This window comes from Mytilus edulis, chromosome 12 (assembly GCF_963676685.1).
Source record: "Mytilus edulis chromosome 12, xbMytEdul2.2, whole genome shotgun sequence".
In the NCBI taxonomy this organism is placed as follows: domain Eukaryota; kingdom Metazoa; phylum Mollusca; class Bivalvia; order Mytilida; family Mytilidae; genus Mytilus; species Mytilus edulis.
The window spans coordinates 77,770,972-77,797,931 of record NC_092355.1 but is presented as its reverse complement, the minus strand read 5'-3'; the positions used below and the strand labels follow the sequence as shown (position 1 = coordinate 77,797,931).

General features: G+C 32.1%; 1 protein-coding gene across 5 annotated transcripts in view; it reads left to right on the top strand.

Annotated features, from left to right (window-relative positions):
• The window catches only part of LOC139497213 (mRNA-capping enzyme-like), a 35,427-nt gene that overhangs the window by 5,614 nt on the left and 2,853 nt on the right, over window positions 1-26,960 (top strand). The window contains exons 5-17 of one of the 5 annotated variants that reach the window (XM_071285334.1): window positions 332-420; window positions 1,487-1,562; window positions 2,269-2,408; window positions 3,125-3,222; window positions 5,170-5,273; window positions 18,665-18,766; window positions 20,219-20,354; window positions 21,455-21,526; window positions 21,988-22,115; window positions 23,166-23,202; window positions 24,504-24,575; window positions 25,101-25,201; window positions 26,691-26,757. In XM_071285334.1, the coding sequence (XP_071141435.1) occupies window positions 332-420; window positions 1,487-1,562; window positions 2,269-2,408; window positions 3,125-3,222; window positions 5,170-5,273; window positions 18,665-18,766; window positions 20,219-20,354; window positions 21,455-21,526; window positions 21,988-22,115; window positions 23,166-23,202; window positions 24,504-24,575; window positions 25,101-25,201; window positions 26,691-26,757 (1,222 nt within the window). Of the gene's footprint in view, window positions 1-331; window positions 421-1,486; window positions 1,563-2,268; window positions 2,409-3,124; window positions 3,223-5,169; window positions 5,274-7,678; window positions 8,609-18,664; window positions 18,767-20,218; window positions 20,355-21,454; window positions 21,527-21,987; window positions 22,153-22,880; window positions 22,918-23,165; window positions 23,203-24,503; window positions 24,576-25,100; window positions 25,202-26,690; window positions 26,758-26,960 lie in introns of those variants that run through there. The other 4 variants (XM_071285335.1, XM_071285333.1, XM_071285337.1 and 1 more) reach the window with 4 other exon arrangements.

Sequence of the window (26,960 nt, the reverse complement as noted above, 5' to 3'; positions counted from 1 at the left end):
CCATAGGTCAAGGGAAGACATGGAAGACTGATTACAACTTTAACATTGCCAATCAAAAATAAACAAGTTCACATGACACATCACTAAAACAATTGAACAAAAAATCTTCACTAAAACTCATGTATGAACTTAATTGAGGTTTCCTGCTTTCCTAGTAGCAGTTCTTGTTGCACAAGGCTACTAAGAAATACTACATTCAGTGATGTTATAAACCTTTAAAACTGTAGCAGGATTGTGGTCATGACAAGTGACCTTACCTTGGTATAAAGAATGGCTTCCAAAACTATACTATTTAATCTTATCTGTTATATAAAGATTAATTTTATTACAGACATGGTGAGTCTCCCGATGTAGATCAGACAAGTGCATTTATTGACATATGTAGCAGATTCATTTCACAGAAACCATTAGAAGTTATAGGTAATGTAAGGTCATGTGACCAAACATTGGAAATATACAGTCATGTGACCAAATATTGGTAATATAGTCATGTGACCAAACATTGGTAATATACAGTCATGTGACCAAAAATTGGTAATATACAGTCATGTGACCAAATATTGGTAATATACAGTCATGTGATCAAACATTTGTAATATACAATCATGTGGCCAAATATTGGTAATATACAGTCATGTGACCAAATGTTGTTAATATACGTACAGTCATGTGACTCAGTGTTGATGAAGAAATATTTATAAATGTGAAGTAATTTAGAAAAAATAAATAATTGATATCATTAGAAATGAGAAATTTCAAAATATTCTACTTTTTTCATAGGTATCTAACTGAAAATGAAAAATATTTTGAAAATTATTCATTGAAAATAAAATTGACTGAAACTGTTTTTGCATCTAGCATGTCTAACTCTATGTGACAAGAAAATATAATTTTGTAGAAAAATGTCACTTACAAGTTTGTGAATTAATAAACCTTCTAGTTGTTTCCCTTTGACTGCAGTTCATTTCCCCTATTTGTGTAAATATTTAATTTTATAGGATTTGAAATTGATGTAAGGCATACATTTTTACCAAAACTAATTGTTAATGGTTCTTTAAAAATTTGAGATTATGTGCTGGCATGTTGAACTGCTTTCACAGAATTTTATTTTGTTCTTTTGTTGTTGATAGGGACATTAGTGTTACCCTTGACTTTCTGTCATTCTGTCTTTCTATTCCTCTGTCTTTCTGTCATTCCCATTTTTGTTTCAAAGCTTGAGGGAGGGCATTCTTCTTTTTATTTGAAAATAAAACCTTGAAATGTTTGAATGGTTTTACACTAGTAATTTTTTGGGCCTTTTATAGCTTGCTGTTTGATGTGAACCAAAGCTCTGTGTTGAAGGCTGTACCTTGACCTATAATGGTTTACTTTTATAAATTGTTACTTGGATGGAGAGTTGTCACATTAGCACTCATACCAAATATTCTTATATCAATATATCATGTTTCTGATACCTATATCTAATTTGTGCTGTTTGTGTTTCTAGGTGTTCATTGTACACATGGCTTCAACAGAACTGGATTTCTCATTAGTTCATATCTTGTAGAAAAAAATGATTGGAGGTAAATATATAATATTGGACCATCTATTTATTATTTGAAAAAGAGGGGCAGAGTTACCTTGTCAAAGATGTGTAAAGAAAATATTCAGGCACATTTCTATCATTCAGGTGCTTGGTTTAAATTAAATTTTAAACCCCTCAGACAAAAAAAAATCTGATCAGGAAAAACACAATTTATACCTCAGATAGTTTATGAGCCAATCAGGATTAGAAATGACTTTTGAAAAAAAAACAATAACCCCCTTTTTTCAGATATTAAATGGAATGGTTTATTTACTGCAAATTTTTTTTTCCATATGGTTTATAATGTTTATTGAATTAAAATGACAAACCGGTTTGGCGGGAATTATTTTCACGTTTTTTTCTTGTCCTTGTTGATACCTTTTCTTGGAAATGAAATTGAGAAGAGGGTAACATTTTCATGTTTATATGATCATCAGGATATCAGCAAATATATTAAAATTGAGAATAGATATGGGGAATATGTTAAAAAGACAACAACCTTACTAAAGAGCATAGAACAGTAGAAGGCCACCAACGGATCTTCAACACAGCTAAGAGCACCAATACACCTTATTGCTATTTGTCCACCATTACTGGATATCACACAGGTTCCCGTATAATTTTAACGTCATAATAACTAGAAAATCAATATTTTGTTGTTGATTATTAATTATTTAAATATTTTGACCGTTTTATGTTTTCAGTGTAGATGCAGCTGTACAGACATATGCCACTCAAAGGCCTCCTGGTATTTATAAACAAGATTATCTTAAAGAATTGTTCTCAAGGTATGGGGATGTAGATGACACGCCCCCTGCACCACCCCTTCCTGCATGGTGTAATGGTGAGTATAAGACATATCTGATTTCCATTGCAACACTTTTGAATAGTGGGGGATTGCAATATTCAAAAATAAGTTCTGTGTCCGTTTTCTGTGAAAAGAAAATTACCTGGCACATTTTACTTCCTGATTAAGTAAGCATGGCCATAACAAAGATGGCCTCACCCAGCAGTCTGATGATTTGTAAACAGTACACGGTTCCTTACATTACCACTACTATTGTGAGAATGTTTATTTTATTTCAAAAATAACATAAAAAAAACTAATGTGCCAAATTGGGAACTAGGAATAGAAAAGAAAATGTTGGGAAATTTCAATAAAACACCCAAAAGGTATCATGGTTTACCATCCTTTTATTTCTAGTGAATAGTTGTCTCATTGGCATTGAATCCTACCACATCTTCTTATTTTTATATAAAGGCCTTTAATGATAGACAGCAGCTTGTTACATTATAACGAGTTTTGTATGATATAAACAATAGGCAAGTTTTTCATAAATCCAAACATTTTTAATGATTTTTTTTTAATTTTCAAGAAGGTACACTATTAAGGTAAAGTAAACTAAAGTTACTAAACCATTATAGGTCAAAGTATGGTCTTCAACACAGAGCCTTGGCTCACACCGAACAGCAAGCTATAAAGGGCCCAAAATATGACTTGTGTAAAACCATTCAAATGGGTAAAACATTTGTAAATGTATGTATTCTATAAATTTTCAGAGTCAGAATCAAAGAATGTAGATGATGATGGACTTGAAATAAGCAAAAGCAGCAACTACAGTGGACCTAAACGGACTAAACGAGAATTTGTTAAAAAGGTATGGGTTTTTATGAGACCGCAAACAAATATTGTAGTTTTATATTGGTATCACGTCGTAGTCATCCGAAGACAGTTGGTTGTTGGACAATAACTTTAGTATAAGTATATAGAAATCAATGAAATTTAATACAAGGTTTATAACCACAAAAGGAAGGTTGGGATTGATTTTGGGGGTTATGGACGTAATAGTTTAGGAGTAAGGGCCAAAAAGAGGCACCAAAAGGCATTTTCTAGTTTCCAGACAACAACTTTTGTTTAAGTGTATAAATCTCTCTGAAATTTTACCGCAAGTTTTCATACCACACATGGATGGATAGGATTGGCTTTTGGGGCTATGGCTCAAACCGTTTAGGAATTAGTGGCAAAAAAGGGAGGACAAGGGTTTCTTGGTTAATGGACAACTAAGACAGTTTTAAAGCAGTGTAAGTGAGGTAATCCAAATATATTGAGGTAATCCAAACATAATATGTTAAATTACCTCCCTTACACTGCTTAAAACTTATGGTATATTGTCTTGAGGTGATTAGCTGTCAATTAACTTTAAAAAGTTACTATTAAATAAATGCTGATTAAGGAATAATAATTTTCTATTTTAAGACTTTTATAATTGTTTTTAAAGGGGTGATTATGGTTGCATCTCCAATGGAAATTTGAATTGAGATCATGACCATTTTTTGAGGGAAAGGTTATTTTTTTTAAAGGGTGGGTGGGGGTGGGGGATAATAAAGAAACCTATTATGTGTAAAATATTTAATTACAATCCAAATTCAGACCTGTATCAAGAGTGAATATTGTGTGCATTTTTGCCCCAAGGGTTCAGGGTTGGAACTTTAGTGAACAGTTGTCTCATTGGCAAGTTAAAAGAGTTACCCCGGTAGTTAAAAAACTTAAATACACAAAAACAGAGTTGTTAAAGATTATTTTGTTAAAAGATTTAACAATTTCAAAAGACCATAACTTAATAAGTTTATTGATAATTCTTTGATTTAAAAAAGGAAGGTATTTGATGTACATGTATGACTGAGTAACAGTATAGATAGGTTTCCATTGACACAATTTGATTCAGGGTTACTTCACTTTTGTCCCTATGTGGGAGGTGTATGTGCACAAATACTTTGTATTCAGCCAAGCTGAACTTGCTGAATTGACTGCTGTCTTTGGAATAATTTCATTTCTAATATGGCTGAATAGTAATTGATTATCAATAATCTTTCAAACGAGTGGCATACCTGTCAACTGACCCCTATCCTGCTGGTGACACCCGAGAATTTCACCCCTCACCTAGGACTTTTTAAATATCCGCTGGGTTGTTAAATAACCCGTGAATTCTGTTGAGGTTTCTCAGCTACAATCTCATCAATGGGCAACAGGTCAAGATGAGATGAAGCAGAATTGTAGGCTCATAATATCATAATTCTCTATCTTTTCGACAGAAAAAACCCAAATCACCTGAGTAGAGAGAGCCACAGTGTAGTGGTTAGCGCATCTGACAACTAACACAAAGGTTCCTAGTTTGATTCCTGTTTCCTACAAAAAATTTCAGAGACTGAATTTTAGACACTACTTTGGCACCATTTGCGAGTATGGACTTTAGAAACGATGATGAAGGGGACGATAAATGTCTGACCCGTATTAAGAGAGAGCCATATCTCTTGCATGTAAAAGACACCCTTTTAGAATTTGAAAAAGAGCAGGCTAATGCCGCTACAAGACAGCACTCGCACGCGCAATGTGGAAGGATTTATATAAGTTGTAATATCTTGTTTCCCAATCCATTATAAATAGATATGTTTAAACTAAACCTGAGAAGGGTGAAATTGAAAATCAAAGCCAAATATTTAGAAAAAAAGTGATAATGATACATATTTATTGTTTATAGGATGCCAAGTTTGTTTAAGGTGTGATGGGTGTATCACAATTAATGATGAATATTTGTTGTTTATAGGATGCTAAGTTTGTTGAGGGTGTGATGGGTGTATCACAGTTAAAGTTACAACCTAGACTGGCCGAGGTTCAAAGAAAAGTTCAAGAGTTATGTGCCTGGAAAAGGTAAGAAAAAAAAAGAATGATTTGAAAGTTATATTATTGTTTTGTTTAAATCCTTACCATTAGTTAGTGAACCGGATATACCTTGTACGTAATCATTATGAATTACAGTGTCAGTGATGCGTATCAGATAAAATCAATTGCATTGGTTATTAAATATAGTTATATGTAAAACTATGTTTAAACTCATTTGATATTTTCCCTGGTCAAGTGAGGCTGTTAAAATACAGGGGTCCCTAAGTATGTGAACTGGGCTACTTAGGTATATATATATCAGGAAATAATTGAATAAAAATATCTGTTATCGTTAAAAAAAAAAATCCTTACTGTCAGAAAAACTTCATATTTTTCTCCAAGACAACTAAGTTGAAATTCAGAAATTACTTCTGTTTTCAGAAATGGTTCTATCCATCCTTTTTCTCACTATTGTTAATCTAGATTTGTGGGCCTGAGTGTTCAATTGGTCTAAGAAGTCGACTACTGTTTTACTAGACTGTCAACACTGAGACTGTAGGTTTCAATCATGGAGGTGGCAGAATCACATGAATCACTATACTCCAATCTTAATCTTCTAGGATTGTTTGCTTTTCTATTGTATTGGTGGTTCTCTCCTGGCACCAAGGATTCCTCATCCAATGAAAACAGACTACCATGAATAACAAAATATAGTGTTTAAAAATGGGGGTTAAAAACTAATCAATCATAAAATCAGTTTTAGAAATAAGATGTGTTTAATCTAGATTTGTCCAGAAACAACGTCTTTATTATACAATGTAATCCACTTCCATTACAATCATTTGTCCTTTTAATTTATTTTCAATATTACCAATATTATCTACAATAATTGCCATAATGGTCAAAGCATGTCTGCTTAATACACATAATATTGCAACTGTATTGTATTTTAAGCTCCGACGGCTTCAATCGGGGATTTGATGGTCGCAAATTAAGTTTACTGGCGACGCTTAAGCGGAGACAGTAAACGGTTATTTGCGACCATCAAATCCCAAATTGATGACGCCGGAGCTTAAAATACAATATTGTTATCTCCATTCTAATGAAACTGACAGAAAACAACGTTAAAACATGTATTCAAAATCTGTCATATGCCGTCTGCGCTTGCGTGATGTCCCAAAGCAACAAATTGTCAATTGATGCCATGTAAAAAAGTGACGTTATCAAATCAAAATGAACGTTACAAACGTTGTTGCATTAGAATTTTCTTTATATGCGTTTATGTCACTAAAAACATTTTACTTGATCTACAGTCTATAAAAAAGTATATATCTTTATTCACGTAAACCAAAGTACAATGGTACAAAGACGAAATTAAATAGTCAACTGTAAGGAAAATTAAAAAAGAGGAAGTTCATTAAAACTGACAAACTCAAATCCTATAAATCTAAGGAACGAGCTAAAAACAGCTGCCATATTCCTCACAAGGTCCACACATTTTGATGACCCTGGTTTTATATTTAGCTGAACCTCCTACTAGTATGACAGTTTACTATTAGATAACAGATATTTTTACCCTCAAGCCAGTAAGGAGATAACGAAACACAAGAAATCATGTGTTGTGTTTGTGCTTTTTGATTTTGCCATTTGTTAATGGACTTTCCTTTTGATTTTGCCATTTGTTAATGGACTTTCCTTTTGATTTTGCCATTTGTTAATGGACTTTACTTTTGAATTTTCCTTGGAGTTCTGTATTTTTGTTATTATACTTTTTTTTAAAACTTATCAACTTTGTTTCTCTATTATTTACCTTTGTATGCCCTGTCTACCAAAGAAGGGAGAATTATGTTATACAATCTGTGCATCCGTTTGTAGGTTAGTCTGTATGCATGTATGTCTGTTTGTTCGTCAGTATCGGGTAGATGGAGGGGTTTATTTATGTTTTTTTTACTCTTTGGTCGTTTTTTTTACTCTTTGGTCGAGTTGTTGTTTCTTTGACATATTCCCCATTTCTATTCTGAAGTGTACCATGATACTGTGGTCACATCAACTAGAAAGTGCCTAATTTATAAACAGGTTCATTAAGATGTGAACATTTATAGATGGTTGCCAAATTGAAGTTTTTACCAACATATCAAGAATCACTTAACATGTTAATGTGAATGTTGCATAGTGTCATATGAACACACATTATTATTGAGTCTTTTTTTAAAGATATTTCTGTCTAACAATTTCAACTTTCACTAATCGACCTTTGCATGTTTATTGATTGTTTTGGTGGATTCATTATTATTTGTGGGATACCAATTTTCATGGATTTTGAGGCTAAAACGAAGCATACATTTAAAAGCTACAGCTGGATACGTTATAAATCTATTTACATTTATTCATGCTTAAAATGATGCTAAGATATATATATATATTGTTATACAACAAATAAAAAAACCTTTTAGGAGGGAGAACAATGGAGATGGAGACGGAGGGGAGGATAGGGAAGGCGCCTGCTACATTGGTTCAGGGGACAACACTGAAAGTGGAAGCAAAAGGGATAACCCAGACAGTGGGGACGGAGGAGAAGATAGGAGGGGAGGTGACTGCTACAACTGTGGAATACCAGGACACAAGGAAAAGGATTGCCCAGAACCAAGTAGTCTTAGAGGTAGAAGAAATGGCTCAAAAGGAGAGGGAGATAGCAGGAAGTGTTATAAATGTAAGAAAATTGGACATTTAAAGAGAGATTGTCCTCAGGTGACCACAGGCGATCAGAGAAAAGGCTGCTATAACTGTGGCAAATCTGGGCATGTGAAAAGAAATTGTCCAGAGATGGCCACAGGTGATGAGAAAAAAAGCTGCTATAACTGTGGCAAATCTGGCCATGTGAAGAGAAATTGTCCTGAGTTGAGCAGTGGGGATGATAGAAAAAAATGCTTTAAATGTGGTGAACTTGGACATGTAAAAAGAAATTGCCCCAAATCTAACAAAAATGAGGATAAAGAAAGCTGTGAAGATTTAAGTCATAGTACTAGAGATCATAAGGAATCAAATATAGAAGATGGAGATATCACCTCCGGAAACAACTGTGGTAATCCTGAAGATCTAAAAGAAGATGAAGATATCACAACCGGCAATACCTGTGGTAAACGTGAAAATCTTAAAGGAGATTGTCTGAAGGGACATTGTGATACAGAGGATTCAGACATGAAATGACATTACTGTGGCATTAGCCGCCACTTTGTAAAGGATTTTTATTTACGTGACAACAATGGCAGTAGAGCTAAATAAAATAAAGAAATAGAGCACTTTGCAAGAAATTGAAAGGAACATATATCGTATATGGCTGAATGCTTTTGTTTATGAATAAAACCCTTAGCTTTAAGTTTAAATTGCTTTATATATAAATAGCAGAAATTGGCTTAATTGTGATGCTTTAACTGATACCATTGCTTAGTATTTATCAATAAAAGAAATGTATGTACATGTAGTAAAAAAAACCTAAAACATAATCCCTTGATCTTTAAGATTTTTATGCCCTATTTAATATGGGCATTATGTTTTCTGGTCAGTGCATACTTTTTTTTTCGTATGTTCATCCGTCCATCAGTTCCGTTTCATGTTAAAGTTTTTGGTCAAGTAAGTTTTTGATGAAATTTAAGTCCAATCAAATTGTACATTAGGTGCACATGTTGCCTATGATATGATCTTTCTAATTTCAATGCCACATTAGATTTTTTACCCCAATTTCACGGTGCACTGAACATAGAAAATGATAGTGCCAATGGGGCATCTGTGTACTATGGACACATTCTTGTTATAGATAATTTTGGCAAGTATTGTGTGCAAAATAGTTATACTGTTTTGACTTGTTTATGTAAGTCTCCTTTGAATTTCATTTATCCTGTCAAATTTTTTAACAGTTAGCATACTTTTCCATTTGGCAAAGAAATAATATGTGTGGTTAAAAATAGGCAATTGATATCATGGTACAATCTAATACCGTAGATTAAAAAGAAGAACAAACTAAACCTAAGGCACTACAAAGCATTACTCAGGAAACTATAGACTGAGCAATACATACACATCAAAAACTAAGATGATCTCAAAAGCTCTTGAAGTGTAGGCAAATCTAACCCGTTATAGTACAAAATATATAGCAAGTAAGAGAACAGAGTTTTGACTTTGAAAATTCTGGGAATAATTTTGGATGGACAAAAGCGACAATTACTAAAAATATGTGCTTGTAAATTTTGACAACGTATGCACAAAGCATACCAGACATTAAACAACATTGTATACTCATTCCACTTTTGGCAAGGGTATAAAGTGGGGCTACATTCTTTTGACAATCATCCATATTTGAATATTTCCTGCCTGCATATATTGTTGTTCTGAATATGCACAAAATAGATTCTGGAAAGCAGTGGATCAATCAATCTGTTTATTTTTTTTGGTATAGAAAAGTTGCAACTTTTACATTTTAAAATATATTGTGGATTGCAGTTTGTGTATTGTTTTTGATTACACCTGACTATTATAGAATTACAAATGGAATTTTTCAGGTGAGAATTTAATGATCTCACAACACATCTACTTTGATATTGTTTCTGCACATTGTAAGCAACAGGAACTCTACAAAAAACTAGGGGTGAACTCTCAAGTGAGACATATTGAAAATCTAACAATAAAGGAAAAGAGGAATAGATTGTGGTTATGACAAAGGGAACACACAGCCAAATGATAAAACTGGCAAAGAGATGACCAGAGACAGATCCATAATTGGGGGGTTGGGTTCTAAGGTTGAAAGAAACCCTTTATTTTGCTATCATTGCTTTTGTACTAGCTTTTAGATTTTAGAATATTCACTCAAAGGATTAGGAAAAGTGACTACTTACAAAAAAGACTTGGTCAAAGATACCAGCATTATAGTTTATGATTTTATTTGTCTGGGGAAAAAAAATCCAGATAATTGTATATCTATCTAACACACAGATGTTATACCATTATTAGTACTGATTATCCTGTGATGAATTGGTTTGTTGCATTGCATTTTCATATTTTGTAAGTTGTCTCCCTTCCAGAGATGGGTCCAATTACTTTCAATGTAATTGATTAAATTACAATTACTTTGTCATTTGTACGATTAAATTAAATTAATGATTACATCATTTCTAAAAGTGTCTGATTAAATTAATGATTACATTTGCAAAGTAATCATGATTACATCTGATTACAATGAATTTAAAAAAAAATACATTTTGTATGATGTGAATGAATAAACGTTTAATATAACTATAGCATTTTTTAGAAAGTATTTTGTTTGCTATATTATAAAATGATAACTCCAAACTTCATCTATTTAATTAACCACAAAAGTTCACTTCACTCATCCATGAACATTGTGTCACTGGTTATGACCCATTGCACTTTATCATCATTGATCTCTGAATTATTTTGACTTCAATTGAATATAGCTTTATAAAAAGAGTTTGCTGTTTGTCTTCTGACCTATTCTAGACTTTAATTTATATTTGTTTCAAGGTGCAGTTTAGGGACGTTAAAATATGGATGAAATAAAGTTACCAGTTTAATCAAATTGTAAACAAAATACAAGTACTAAAAATCATTGCATTTTACATGTCCAGTCCAAATACATACAAATAAAAATTTGCTAATTTTTAACAAGATATTTGTCCCACTTTTAAATCAATTTTGTGCTAATTAGATAAATGATCACATGTCTGATTTATCTTTTACCATATATATTGTCCTACAGCTATACTCAATTGGTAATTGCAACAAAAACAAACCTTAATTGGTTTCCTACCTGTCAATTCAAAGTTGACAAAAATCACAATATTAACAAAAGATTATAATTAAGGGTTAAAGAAAACTATTACTTGAATATAACAGTTATTATTGCATAGCAATATAATATTTCCCACGGAAAGCAACCAAAAGTTAGCGTGCAATAAATTCAAATATTGCACTAGTGCAATAAATCTTCAAAATTCATGACGTCACCAACGACCAAATTTTAGTTTAAAACATTTTTTACTTTCAAATATTATATTGCTATACAATAAAAGGGTTATTGCATGAATATTCGGGAATATTGTCCCTCGTAGAACATATATTGCACTCGCAAGCTCGTGCAATATAAAATTCTACTCGGGACAATATTCCCCAATATTCATGCAATAACCCTATATTATCAAATATATATGTAAATTTTTAAATTGTGAATATATGTACAATATCTTTTACTTAGGCCATTGATGACTTTTCAATACTGTAACAGTTATCTTTTACTGAAGTATACAAACCAATTATCATGCTTTATAAAAAAAAGTAAACCAAACTATCTCAACATGTTAAATATTATTAGTAATTAAATAAGAATAACAAAAAGGTTCATTTATTGACCATAAACACAGTTTAAGATTTTTTTCATTGTAATCAGAATGTAATCATAAAGTAATCAGGATTACAGGGTATTTTGAAAAGTAATTAATTAAATTAAATTACATGTAATCAGATTTTTCGCTGATTAATGATTACAATGATTACTTGAAAAATTGTAATCAATTACAGCTGATTAACGATTACAATTACAATTACCCCAAGTCTGCTCCCTTCCTCATCAAACCCTATCACTACACTGATCCTTACAGCTCCTTTGATAACATATCTGATCCTTGGTAACATATTTAACCCATGGAATAAATAAACTCATCATAGATTTCAAGGAAAATTGTATACGTATGTAAACATGTAAACACCAGACAATTGGAAAGCTTAAATAATCACATTTTTCATAGATTCTTACTCTAACACTTACCCCTTATTTTTCTCGTTTGAATTGTTTTACATTGTTATTTTGGGGCCTTTTATAGCTGACTTTGCGGTATGGGCTTTGCTCATTGCTGAAGGCCCCACAGTGACCTGTAGTTGTTAATTTCTGTGTCATTTTGGTCTCTTGTGCAGAGTCTCATTGACAATCATACTGCATCTTCTTTTTTATAATAACTTGTAGATGGTATAACAAATGATATCGGATATGTTCCTTACATCGTAACTACAATCCCCTTCCCTTTTATGAATGTGACCTACTGAATAAGACTATTTACCGGGTTTGTTATAACATAAGCAACACGACAGGTGCCACATGTGGAGCAGGATTTGCATACCCCTCCGGAGCACATGAGATCACCCCTAGTTTTTGGTGGGGTTCGTGTTGCTTATTCTTTAGTTTTCTATGTTGTGTCATGTGTAGTATTGTTTGTCTGTTTGTCTTTTTCATTTTTAGCCAGGCGTTGTCAGTTTATTTTTCCATTTATGAGTTTGACTGTCCCTCTGGTATCTTTCGTCCCTCTTTTATCAATCTGTGTCAACAAGGAGGAAAAGATCAAGATATGAAGCAGCCCTTCTAGTTGAGGCATTATTTTCCAAAGTTCAATTCTCATATAATGATTAGGAAGATGCACACCAAGGTTTAACTTACAAAAACTCAGGTTATTGCTTGAACTTCCAAAATGAGCAAAACTAGGTTCATCAACAGGTTGAATGTCTTCTGAATGTCTCCTGCTATACATTTAATTTGCCACTAAACATCTAACTGTCCTACCATGAATGTATCCCCCCCATGCAAACTCAGTCAAAATTTCACTATTGGAAATAAGGGGAGGGGGGGGGGGAGTTAAAATTACAGATAAGAGGTCATAAGACAACTATTATGGTATCTTGAAATCTAAGACAGAGAAGGCATTTCATTGTTGAGTTTAGACACAGACACATAATACAGACCAATCGATGTAATGTATGTCAATTTTAGTCATTCTTCTGTTGAAGCAGCTTTTTGTATACGGAGCACACTCCTATTTATACAGTTTCCTTAATATCATGGTCACTAGGTATAGGAGGTCAAACTCTCACTGAAATTCAGGTTATTGAGTGACATGACATCATCAATATTTCTTAACGGAAAATGAATGAATGTCTTTTAATTCTTTTTCTTTTCAAATACTAGTTTTTCAATGAAAATTCTATTTTTATTTTTAATTTTAATTAATGAATAATAATCAACTGTTGCCATTTCAAAGTTTTAATGAGAATAAGATAAAAATAAAAATAAAGAACATGATAAACATTGATAAGCTACAGTCAACAATAAACACTTTGTAGTCACACTAATAGTTAAAACCCAGAGTACTCCACTTCATAAAGCTTAGCAAAGTCATCACTTTGCAGAACCTTAGAGGTACCTCCTATGAAGAAGTGTCCTGGTTTGGACAGAAGAAGAGAATGTGGACTTATTATTCCGTATTCTTCTGTCTTGTAGTAGGTAATCAATCCACCTTCCTGGTTAAGTATATAAAGTATTTCATTGAGATAATCAATCACAATAATGTTATCTGTAGGTGTAGTAACTATGCCCGTAGGACTAAATGGCATGTTTTTAGAGATAAAATCAGGATGACCATTGTATATCTTTATAACATTTCCCTTTTGTCCCAGGAACACCAGCCTACTCTTGCTAGGTAGAGCTATATAATCTATCACACAAATAATACCTTTACTGGTGCTTGTTATCTTTTGTGGAATTGTAAATAATGGTTTGTTATGGTTGTCATGTTCGTACACACTAGGATGTTTCCCTTCTTCATCAAAAACCATCACTACACCTCTATTGTTGTCAGAGAATAATGGTCCTGGTGTAATAGCTCCTATGATAATTCTCTGATCCTTTGTGACATGTAAACTCCATGTTTGCAGTGGGGATACATCGTATTTAGAATCTGATATTTGTCCAGTTTGTTCATTTATCATCTTCAGTCTGGCTCTATCCACTGAAATCAGGATGTTGTTAGGTGATGTAACTGCCACCTCATTTACAGACATATGAAATTGTGATATGACCTGAGTATTGTCTTCTGTCAGTCTTACATGCTTTATTTCCATATTGGGAGTATCGTTTAACCAAACAGAATCATCATGACAGGATGACATAGAATTAATGTTACCCATATCAGTAGAAAATTGTCTGACAACTTTGATCACCATTTTAGTTTGATGTACTTTTAAATCTACGCGGGTCTCTTGTTGAACTTCTTTGATATTGAGTATCTCATGATCGATGGCTCCTTTAAACTTTGGATGAATTTTGTCCTTACATCTAGAACAAATCAACAAGGAACACTGAATACATTTCCATTCAATCTTGTTTCCAGTTTCACACAGTTGGCACCCAATAGGAGTTTGAGCTTGATGTATGGATTGTGCAGAACCCATTTGGATTGTTTCCCTAAGTTTTTAAGCAGTATGTATAGTGCATGCAATATATTAGTTAAATTTGACAACTCTTCAATAAGATCAATTAAATCTAATTATATATAAGGTATTTCAGATCTCTTGATATACCTGTACTTTTCTAATCTTTTGCAACACATGTTAGTCATTTAAATCTTTAAAATCTTTTGTGTAAAAATCTTTTTACAAAAAAAATATTATGTTGAATTGTTAAGGAATATTTTAGACTAATGATTACACTGAAGATTTTTTGTGTAAAGGGCAACCGATGTTCAAAAATTTTATCCTGGTTTTTATGACGATTTAATTTAAATTAGAATTATATATAAGATGTTATCTCAGGATAAACTTTATTTTCCTTTTACAAAAGCTTTTTGTCAGTAAGTACTTTTCAATGTGTGTCTGCCGTACCAAATTTGAATCCTGATATTATGATGACTTTATTTTAAAAGTGAATTAGATTCAGATCTCAGGAGTTTAGTTTTCTTTTGCAAATTTTTTTTTTCTTGATTCTGTTTATGAACAGAAAACAAAGTGAGTAAAAGTTTTTAAGTAAACTCACCATTAAACTTCATTCTAAATGCCATAAATATTTTAAAATAATAAATCTGCTTTTATAAGGAGTATTGTTTCTTAGTTATTTTTACTGCAAATAACAAATAATGTCTCCTGTAACTTAATTAGAATAGGGGATTCATGAATCTATGAAATTGATTTTATTTCCTTTATTTATGAGCTTATTATTATTATACTTTTTTTTATATTTATGGTTTGCTGCAATTAATTTGCCAACAAATGTTTGATTGAAACATATTTTTCTTTTTAATCTAAAAGCTCACAACATGTATTTGTCATTAAGAAGAAATGTTTTTTGTTGATATTTGATGAACCTCTTATTTGACAAAACTAGTGTTACTGTACATAATGACATCTACAACAACAAAAATCAGAATCACATCAAACGGGTTTGAAAAAAAACCATGTTGGTAATTTTAATGTTTGATTTCAAAAATATTTCATATATAAGTAAAAACTGAAATGATGAGATTTTTATTTTTTTTTATCTCAGAGGGGCAGGAAACTGCTTTACCCTAATCTGTCTGTTTAACCTTCATCTGAAGAAACTAAAAACTTTTAAAAGCTTCATATAATTTCTTTCATGTTTTGAAAATACTGCACCTTGTAAAGTGGTTTCAGATTCATGGCTTGTCAAGTTCATGTTTACCAAATATCTATATATTTTAAAGATAATTTTCATCATTTCTGAGAAAAGTCCAATGGAACTGATATTGACTTTTCTCAGAAATGACATATAAGAGCTTCCAGAAATATTTTATTATGTTTCATTGGAATAATACTTTACCATGTAATGTGTTTTCAGATTCATTTTTTTTCAACTTCTCGTTCACCTAACACTTAAGGATGTACTTAGGTGAGGTTAGGTGAAAATTAATAAATTAAGAAGTTAAAATTGATACCATAAGCTGGTAGAGCATCAATTAAGGATAAAATTAAGCAAAAAATATTGATAGGTCATGGACCTCCTTTTCGAGATATTTGAGATTTAAAATATGGCGGGAAAAGGCTGACTCGGACTTTTACCTTATATTTGCATTGGTATTATAAGGTCTCAAGACAAAAGAACGAAAATTAAGAATCTTCTAAAATTTTGGTAATTGACCTTTCATGAGCTATTAAGTCTTATATGAAAAAATAAATGGGTGTTATGGGGCAAAATATTTTACATTGTATTGTATGGAAAAACACCAAGGAGTCAAAACAGTTGATCCAAATTCCAAAACCTCACCTAAGTACATCCTTAAAGCTGGTTTGTCAATGATATCACAGCTCTACATGTCTTATAGGTTGCACTTTGTAAATACAGCTGTTTCTCAAATCACGCCTCTTTTGGGGAGTAATTGAATATTCATAGAAAAATAATTTTGTTTACATACTGGTTCCCAGTTATGCTCTCTGTGTTCCATATCGCAGAGACAGAAATTGGGAATGTTACCAGTAAATAAACACGTGCATATTGTTTACATTGAAATCTGTGGTAACCTTTCATTCGAGGTAGGGGTAGTTAAGAAAATTAGTGCAAGTTTAAACTCTGAGAAGTTCAGGGCATATAAACGTTGAAAATATGCCGCACAGCCCTATATTTTGACCTTTGAAAAAAATTGTGGTGCATATGAACTTTCAATTCTAAGATAAGATTTTTTTCAAAACTTCATAGTAAAAGTGGTATAGTTTTAGCCGTAAAAGGAGTTCCTATGGGAAATTGCATTGTCAATATTTACAGAAATGCAACCTTTAATGTGTCTTACTGTTTGATTAACAACAAATGAAATCATTCAATTTAAAAATGTTTATGATTAGTTACTCCAATTTGGGTTGGGGGTCATCCAAAATTCCTGTAAAAATAAATGCTCTCTTAACTTGTAGTGAGGTAATATTTTTTTTTTGCATTGTGTTGAAGGTTTCACTGTGACTTAGAGATGAAGAACAGCAATAACAGAGCTGTTCCTTTTCTTTTTCTGTGTTTTCCTTTTATAGCTGACCATACACATGGGTTTTTTACATTGTTGAAGGCTGCACAGTTAGTAGCCTTTAATTGCTTACTTCCACTTCATTTGAACTTTGGTGGGAAGTGGTCTCATTGGCAATCATACCACATCTCCTAGTATAAATGAAATATTCAAATGCAAATAAAATTAGATTTGAACAAATGCATTGAAATTATCTTTTTAATCTGGTGACAAAAAAAATATTAGGGCATTGCCTAATGGTGCGTCACCCTATAGTGATCAGTCTTTCTGTAACAAATTGTGTCTGCTCTACATCTAGAGAACAGTTATAATTTTATACTTTATATTGACAAATACCAGAGGGTGTGTCATAATGTATGTACAACTTCCTAGGTCAAAGGTCAAGGTCAAAAACTTTGGTTTCAGTTGACAACACCATGTCTTATGGTAAAGATACACATTTTTTACCACAAGTTATTTAAAGCAGTGCCCACAGAGATGACTCCAATCTCAATGATGTCTAGTTGCAATCACTGCACCAGTTACTTTTTTTTTCATTCTAGGGTACTACCTAGAGTTAAAAAAACACACTAGTGTTTTCACTTAGATTTGAAATAAAAAGAACACATTTTGAAATTAGCATACAGAATTTGAGTTTGCTAGTGTTATAATGTGAACATGGTTAACCTTTGCACAGCATTTTGGGTTGTGTGAAATTATCACAGACACGTGACAATAAATATATGGCCACTTATAAAAATTAATACATGGCCGCTTATTAGAATGAATACATGACCACTTATTAGTATGAATACACAGCCACTTATTAGAATGAAGACATGGCCACTTATTAGTATGAATACACAGCCACTTATTAGAATGAATACATGGCCACTTATTAGTATGAATACACAGCCACTTATTAGAATGAATACATGGCCACTTATTAGTATGAATACACAGCCACTTATTATAATGAATACACGGCCACTTATTAGTATGAATACACAGCCACTTATTAGAATGAATACATGGCCACTTATAAGTATGAATACACAGCCACTTATTAGAATGAATACACGGCCACTTATTAGTATGAATACACAGCCACTTATTAGAATGAAGACATGGCCACTTATTAGTATGAATACACAGCCACTTATTAGAATGAATACATGGCCACTTATTAGTATGAATACACAGCCACTTATTAGAATGAAGACATGGCCACTTATTAGTATGAATACACAGCCACTTATTAGAATGAATACATGGCCACTTATTAGTATGAATACACAGCCACTTATTAGAATGAATACACGACCACTTATTAGTATGAATACACAGCCACTTATTATAATGAAGACATGACCACTTATTAGTATGAATACACAGCCACTTATTATAATGAAGACATGACCACTTATTAGGTTTACCTTGAAATATGGTTAATCCACAGTAACAGCTAGCATTTCCTCAACATAACTTTTACCAAAGTTTCTATTTGAATTCACAGCTGTTTTGAATTTGAATTTCAGATTTTAGATTTCTGTATATTCCAGACTATTTAATATTTATATATATATTTTTGTGAATTTATATTTTTAGTTCTGGTTTCCCAGGATCTCAGCCTGTTTCCATGGATATCAATAATTTAGATTATCTGAGAAGAAAAGAATATAAAGTCAGTTGGAAGGCTGACGGTACAAGGTATGTTCATTGGTTATGATAACAAGTAGACAAGATGTCAAACAGAATGAAGCTGAAAGGCTAATAGCTTGCTATGAGGTATTGGTTTTGCTCATTGTTGAATGTTGTATGGTGACCTATAGTTCCTAACCCTCTACATTGGTTGGTTTCTAGTGGACAGTTTCAATTTATTTGAATGGTAAATGTCTTTTTTATAATGGTACAAGGAAATTTTTTTACGATTGTGTGTAAGTTTTCATAGCATCAATTGTGATTTTATGCCATGAAAATTAGTGACATTATCTCATGAAAATGTATGTTACAAGTGTTGCTTTAGAATATGTGTTTTTTTTCCAATGAGACATCAACTGAAGAATACATTTACACCAGAATACATATCTAGAGAGTATGTGTTACTTCAATTTTTCCCCTAAAAGTAAAACTATTAGTTACCAACTTTTACCCTACATGGTACAATGAGGGGTTTTCATGTTTGTTGCATTTTATTAGATGAACAAGGTAGTTATAATGAATATTCAAATGAGTTACTAGTAATGTTTTTGTATTAAGAAATTTTATATTAAGTTCTATTATTTCTCAATTTTGATACCACACATTCCTCTTTTCAATAGTAAACATATTGTTAACTTTGACATTTGTCCTGACTTGGGACAGGCACATAATTTGGCGGTGTTAAACATGTTAGCGGGATCCCAACCCTCCCCTTACCTTGGACAGGGGTGTAACAGTACAATATAAGCATGAACTATAAACGTCCCCTTATCATGCTTATGGGGATTAATTTAGATAACATCCCCTTATAGCTAATAATCTTAGATTTCTTCCATTTTATAGCTGATAAACTAAGATATCTTTCCCTTATAGCAGATACATTTAGATTACTTCCCCTAATGGCAGATAAACTAAGGATTACTTCTTTTTTTTTTGCTGATACTCTTGGATTATTGTATTTTTATACATTTTGTAGTAGATAATTTAGATTACTTCCAATTTATAGCAGATAAACTTAAATTACTTCCCCTTATGGCGATACATTTAGATTACTTCCCTTTTATGGCAGAAAAACTTTAATTCCTTCCCTTTTATAGCAGATACTTTTCACTTTCTTCCCCTTATGGCTGGTAAACTTTAAATTCCTTCCCTTTCATAGCTGATAAACTAATATTACTTCCCTTTTATAGCTGATAAACTTAGACTACTTTCCATTTTATAGTAGAAAAACTCAGATTTCTTCCATTTATGGCAGATTAGATTACCTCCCCTTATGGCAGATCAACTTAGATACCTTCCCTTCTATAGCTGATAAGCTTGATTACTTCCCCTTATGGCAGATAAACTTAGATTATTTCCCTTCTATAGCTGATAAGGGTGATTACTTCCCCTTATGGCAGATAAACTTAGATTTTTTCCCTGTTATAGTAGATAAACTAAGATTACTTCCCTTTGTTTTAGATTTATGATGTTAATTGATGGTGCTAATGAGGTTTACATGGCAGACAGAGATAATGCAGTATTCCACGTCCCTCATCTACACTTCCCTTATCGTAAAGATCTAAGTAGAACGTTAAAGGATACGCTAGTGGATGGGGTATGTATAATCGTCAAACATACTGTGTCCTAAATCTAAACTTCCCTTATTGTGAAAATTGTGCTCTGCATGTGGCACCTGTTAGGTTTCTCATGCAAAAACAGACCCATTGATAATTCTAATTTAGTAGGTCACATTTGTAAAACATGTAAAAATATACATTAAACAGCAAAATTATCATTGATGCAAGATGTACTGAATAAAATCTTGGTGAGCTATTTAGACTGATCAAGTTTCTTGTACTTATTAGAACCTTCCACAATCTATACAACTGAAGGAAGACATTGATTGATTTCATTGAGCTTTATCTCTTCTGAAACCAAACAAAAAGAGTTAGAAATATTTGTGATATGATGTATAATGTAGTGTTTTGTACTTCTTAAATATGTTTTTGAAAAAATCTGTTTTCACAGAAAAAAACAATTTTTGAAAAATAAACTTTTGGCACATTGTTCAGTCCACTTACTGCCCCATGAAATTTTAAAATTCTTGTTTTAACACTTACCCAATTGTACCACAATTTCACTGGCATCTTCTTGCATTGTTACTCATATTTGAATATAATTTGCAAAATGGTTATTGATCATAGGACTGCAGATTATGATCAGGTTTAAACTTAGTTAAATGTAAAGCATGTATTAATGAAGCCTAAAATATACTTCTATTCCCCTCAACAAAAATATTCAACGGGTGACCGAACAACACATTAATTCACGAATGCGCATAGCGCTTGAGTTTATTATCAGTGTTGTTCGGTCACAAGTTGAACATTTTTTTTGATATTTGAATTCTTTAATTAGTTATTCTTTTTATTACATTGACAAATGGCTTTTTTAAATGAATTAATATAAAACATGTAAGGAACTATATCTTTTTTCTACGCATTCTCAATTCATTTTGATCCGCCTTTATCGACGTCTTGGCAACGCCTATTGTTGTAAGACGTCAGAGAGTGAAATAACCACATTATTTCACATGTGAAATTATCAGTTTTTATTAAACTGGGAAATCAATGTAATTCATTGCAACCAATGTAATAATCAAATTTAAATGTCTATATTTGGCATCCAGTGATTCATGTGTTTATGTATGTTTTATAGGAGATGATTTTAGACAAAGTGGATGGCATTGACGTACCTAGATATCTGATTTACGATATCATCTATTTCATGGTAAGTTTTATGTGTATGAAACTACTTTTATAGATGTTTCCTCAAGGAGAAATACTCATTAATGATACCAGGTTTACAATTTTATAGGCAAGAAACTAGACAAAAATAATCTTGATAACATTTAAAATAACCTCCAGCTTGTATATTGATCTCTTTTGTGACCTCAAAGAGATCAATATACGAGCTGCAGGTTATTTTGAAAAGGTCTTATAAAATACTGATTACAAGAAAAAAAATTAATTAAGAATGGACAATAATGGTCAAAAGAACAAAGAATAGAGAACAATGGGAAAAACAGAATAATTGACCAAAAAAAAACCCCAAAGAATGGGGAAAAAAATAAAAACAATTGAAGGATTTTCACCACATCTTGGATAATAATAATTTTATAATTGATATAATGTTTTTTTAGCAATCCTCTCTATGATGGCTCCCATTACTGTTGTCTAGTTTATTTTTAGGGTCAAGAAGTTGGCAAGACTGATTTCCGAACGCGGTTAGTTTGTATTGAAAAAGAACTTATTGGACCCAGACATGCAAAGATGAAGACTGGAGAGATAGATAAAGCAAAAGAACCATTCAGTGTTCGGTTAAAACCTTTCTGGGATGTCTCTGTTTGTAGGAAGGTAAGTTTAGTGTTCGGTTAAAACCTTTCTGGGATGTCTCTGTTTGTCGGAAGGTAAGGTTAAAACCTTTCTGGGATGTCTCTGTTTGTAGGAAGGTAAGTTTAGTGTTCGGTTAAAACCTTTCTGGGATGTCTCTGTTTGTCGGAAGGTAAGGTTAAAACCTTTCTGGGATGTCTCTGTTTGTAGGAAGGTAAGTTTAGTGTTCGGTTAAAACCTTTCTGGGATGTCTCTGTTTGTCGGAAGGTAAGTTTAGTGTTCGGTTAAAACCTTTCTGGGATGTCTCTGTTTGTCCGAAGGTAAGATTAAAACCTTTCTGGGATGTCTCTGTTTGTCGGAAGGTAAGATTAAAACCTTTCTGGGATGTCTCTGTTTGTCGGAAGGTAAGAACCATTTAGTGTTCGATTAAAACCTTTCTGGGATGTCTCTGTTTGTCGGAAGGTAAGTTTAGTGTTCGGTTAAAACCTTTCTGGGATGTCTCTGTTTGTCGGAAGGTAAGGTTAAAACCTTTCTGGGATGTCTCTGTTTGTAGGAAGGTAAGTTTAGTGTTCGGTTAAAACCTTTCTGGGATGTCTCTGTTTGTCGGAAGGTAAGTTTAGTGTTCGGTTAAAACCTCTCTGGGATGTCTCTGTTTGTCGGAAGGTAAGATTAAAACCTTTCTGGGATGTCTCTGTTTGTCGGAAGGTAAGATTAAAACCTTTCTGGGATGTCTCTGTTTGTCGGAAGGTAAGATTAAAACCTTTCTGGGATGTCTCTGTTTGTAGGAAGGTAAGTTTAGTGTTCGGTTAAAACCTTTCTGGGATGTCTCTGTTTGTCGGAAGGTAAGGTTAAAACTTTTCTGGGATGTCTCTGTTTGTAGGAAGGTAAGTTTAGTGTTCGGTTAAAACCTTTCTGGGATGTCTCTGTTTGTCGGAAGGTAAGTTTAGTGTTCGGTTAAAACCTCTCTGGGATGTCTCTGTTTGTCGGAAGGTAAGATTAAAACCTTTCTGGGATGTCTCTGTTTGTCGGAAGGTAAGATTAAAACCTTTCTGGGATGTCTCTGTTTGTCGGAAGGTAAGAAACACTGGCTATGAGTAGACGTGAGACAAAGTTAATTTCAAAGCTGGTTTTAATAGTAAAAACTGAGACATTCAAAATTTTTAGATACATAGTGATCAACTTGTTTGTAATACAAACAATGTATAACAAACAATGTTATACAAAAAATGTAATACAAACAATGTAATACAAACAATGTAATACAAACAATGTATAACAAACAATGTAATACAAAAAAATGTAATACAAACAATGTAATACAAACAATGTAATACAAACAATGTAATACAAACAATGTAATACAAACAATGTAATACTGTAATACAAACAATGTAATACAAACAATGTAATACTGTAATACAAACAATGTAATACAAACAATGTAATACTGTAATACAAACAATGTAATACAAACAATGTAATACTGTTATACAAACAATGTAATACAAACAATGTAATACTGTAATACAAACAATGTAATACTGTAATACAAACAATGTAATACTGTAATACAAACAATGTATTACAAACAATGTAATACTGTAATACAAACAATGTATTACAGACAATGTAATACTGTAATACAAACAATGTAATACTGTAATACAAACAATGTAATACTGTAATACAAACAATGTAATACTGTAATACAAACAATGTATTACAAACAATGTAATACTGTAATACAAACAATGTAATACTGTAATAAAAACAATGTAATACTGTAATACAAACAATGTATTACAAACAAAGTAATACAAAAAGTTGACCAATATGTATTTTTAGAGTGTTATTGCATTGGTTTTTGTAATCTCATTGCTGTAGACACAATGCATGCTAGAAAAATAATTAGCTGATGATTGATATAAGAAAACAAATATTTCACTGATACCACATCTTCTCATATCTACTGGTTTTGTTTTATATCCTGGCTCTAAAACAGGATGATATACTGGTTAACTTCACTTTTTTAGGTTAAGAGATTTCAAAAAGAAACAATAAATGACCAATACATCAAAGATCTTGTTTTACTTTCTTTTGAATTCAAGTTTTTCTTTATTTAATCATGGCAAATAAATTGGTATTTTAATAAGTCAAAAAAACTATGGAAAAGAACAAAGCAATGACAATAATCATTACCTTACATTGTAGGTTTTAGATGGAAGTTTTGCCAGTCAGGTTAGCCATGAGGTGGATGGTTTAGTATTACAATAATCAATACCTTATATTGTAGGTTTTAGATGGAAGTTTTGCCAGTCAGGTTAGCCATGAGGTGGATGGTTTAGTATTAAAATAATCAATACCTTATATTGTAGGTTTTAGATGGAAGTTTTGCCAGTCAGGTTAGCCATGAGGTGGATGGTTTAGTATTTCAGCCCGTCCCAGATGTAAGTATAAGTTGATAAATTGATTAAATCAGCAGACAATGTGCCAGACTTAAAATATAAAGGCTATTCTAAATGTTTACTTTTGGATGTTAGTGAATATTAATTTTCACCTGTTACATGATTTTTTTTTAATAAATGATGGAAAAGAAAGGATATCACTATGGCACAAGACCAAACCAATCACTGGCATCGGAATTCTCTAAGTAAACAATACACATTATAGTTATTCATCAAAAATTACTGGACATCACAAAGGTTCCCAGAATTTTTTTACATCACAATAGAAAATATCTGATCGGCTAATCATTTCTTATTATATTTTTACCAACTAGCCTTACTTCCTAGGGAGGTGTATGGAAGTGCTAATCATTTTTTATTATATTTTTTACTATGTAGCCTTACTTTCCAGGGAGGTGTATGGAATGAATCATTTCTTCTGATCATATTTTTACCATATAGCCCTACTTTCCAGTTAGATGTATGGAAGTGCTAATAATTTCTTCTTATTATATTTTTATCAACTAGCCTTACTGCCCAGGGAGGTGTATGGAAGTGCTGAAATGGAAACCTCCAGAACTTAATTCTATAGATTTTAAACTAAAAATAGCAAAGGAAAATAAACCAGGGTAAGCCTTATCTCGTCAGATTTCGAATAAAAATAAACAAAAGCATATTTTTGAAAATCCAGGTAAGTTAATTTTGAAATCTGGTATAAACTTTAACCCAGTTTTTTTCTCTAAAATTTGTTCTTTCAACAATAGACAACAGCTGATACATCAGTTCAGATTGTCTCCCCTTTTACAATCCTTGAATTTATTAGATTATTTTTTTTCATAATATATATTTATCATAACTTTTCCAACAGTTTCTGCTAAGAATAAAATACACATCTTGATGGCTGACTATCAAAGTAGTTACTGTATATGCAGTGAATGCTAGCCTGCTGCTATGAGATTATGAGTTCAAACCCCTTTATTGGCAAGGATACAGTTTTCCTACATTAGGTCATGGTCCTTTTAACATTTAGACATATATTTCAACAAAAAAAGCACCTTGATGATTTAATTTCAATCTTTGTTGAAATTTATTTGGATATGTTTTCATTTACAATATGATATGAATAGAGAAGCATGCTACATGTCAAAGGGAAATAATCCAAACTATAAATACTTCTGCTGATGTGAAAATATAAACACTTTTTTGACTTTAAGCAACCGCTGACTAAGAGTGTATACATTTAAAATGCTCAAGTAAACTGGATAGGGAAATACAGTTATAAGATTGAATTGCTTATCAGCTAAAATACTGAATGTTTTTCAAAATAACAAATCAAATACTGTGGATTCATTATTATTCGTTAGATTCCAATGTTCATGGATTTTGTGGGAGCAGGTGAACCATGAAATTAAATGTTCAGTGAATACTGAATTTTTTAAAGGCTTGGGTCCTGATTTCAGCAAAACCATGAAATGAAATATCCACAAACATGTAAGTTTTCCTAAATCCACGAAAATTGATACCCACGAAAATAAATGAATTCACAGTATTCAAGAAGTTGTTGACCCAGTAATTAATGACCAGAGTTTAAAAGGCATTGTGCAAAATTGAATTAACCCACAAAGAATTTGAACGTTTAGAATACTACTGATATCTTGGTGACAAAATTGTTTAATTATTTCATCTATTAGTGGATTCATTATTATTTGTTGGATACCAATTTTCTTGGATTTCCTGGTTACAGGTAAAACATGAAATTAAATGTTCAACGAATTACAAATTTTCAATAGGCTTGTATGCAGACTTCTGCAAAACCGCGAAATTAGATATCCATGAATGTGCAAGTTTTTCTTAATCCATGAAAATTGGTACACAATAAAAATAAATGAATCCTCAGTATTAGTGATCACAAAACCATCAACTCTGAGGTTCAAACCCTACTCTTGACATATATCATCCATTTTCTTGCCATAGATGATGGTTCTCTTTGGGTATACAAGTTCACTTCACTAAAGAAAACTGATTGTCATGTTTATAAACTAAAATTGGTGGCTGAAAGTGTTATTAAACACCAATCATTTTTACACATTACTTGACTGGAAAAGATTTTTATTGCAGAATGTTACCAGAGACAAAAGGATATCTTTATGTGTTAGGACAAGACAATCCTTTAGCTGAAATGAAGGTGAGTCGACTGAATAAAGGGGGAGGGGAAAGGGATATTATAGACATATTTAGTTAAAATTTACACTTGTATGCAAATTTGTCTACCATTACTTAAAATCACACAGATTCCAGTAAAATTTTATGTCATCATTAAAAAGTGTTGCTTGACGTCAAAAGATTATTCGAGGCAGATCTTTTGGAGAAAAACTTCAACCAAATATA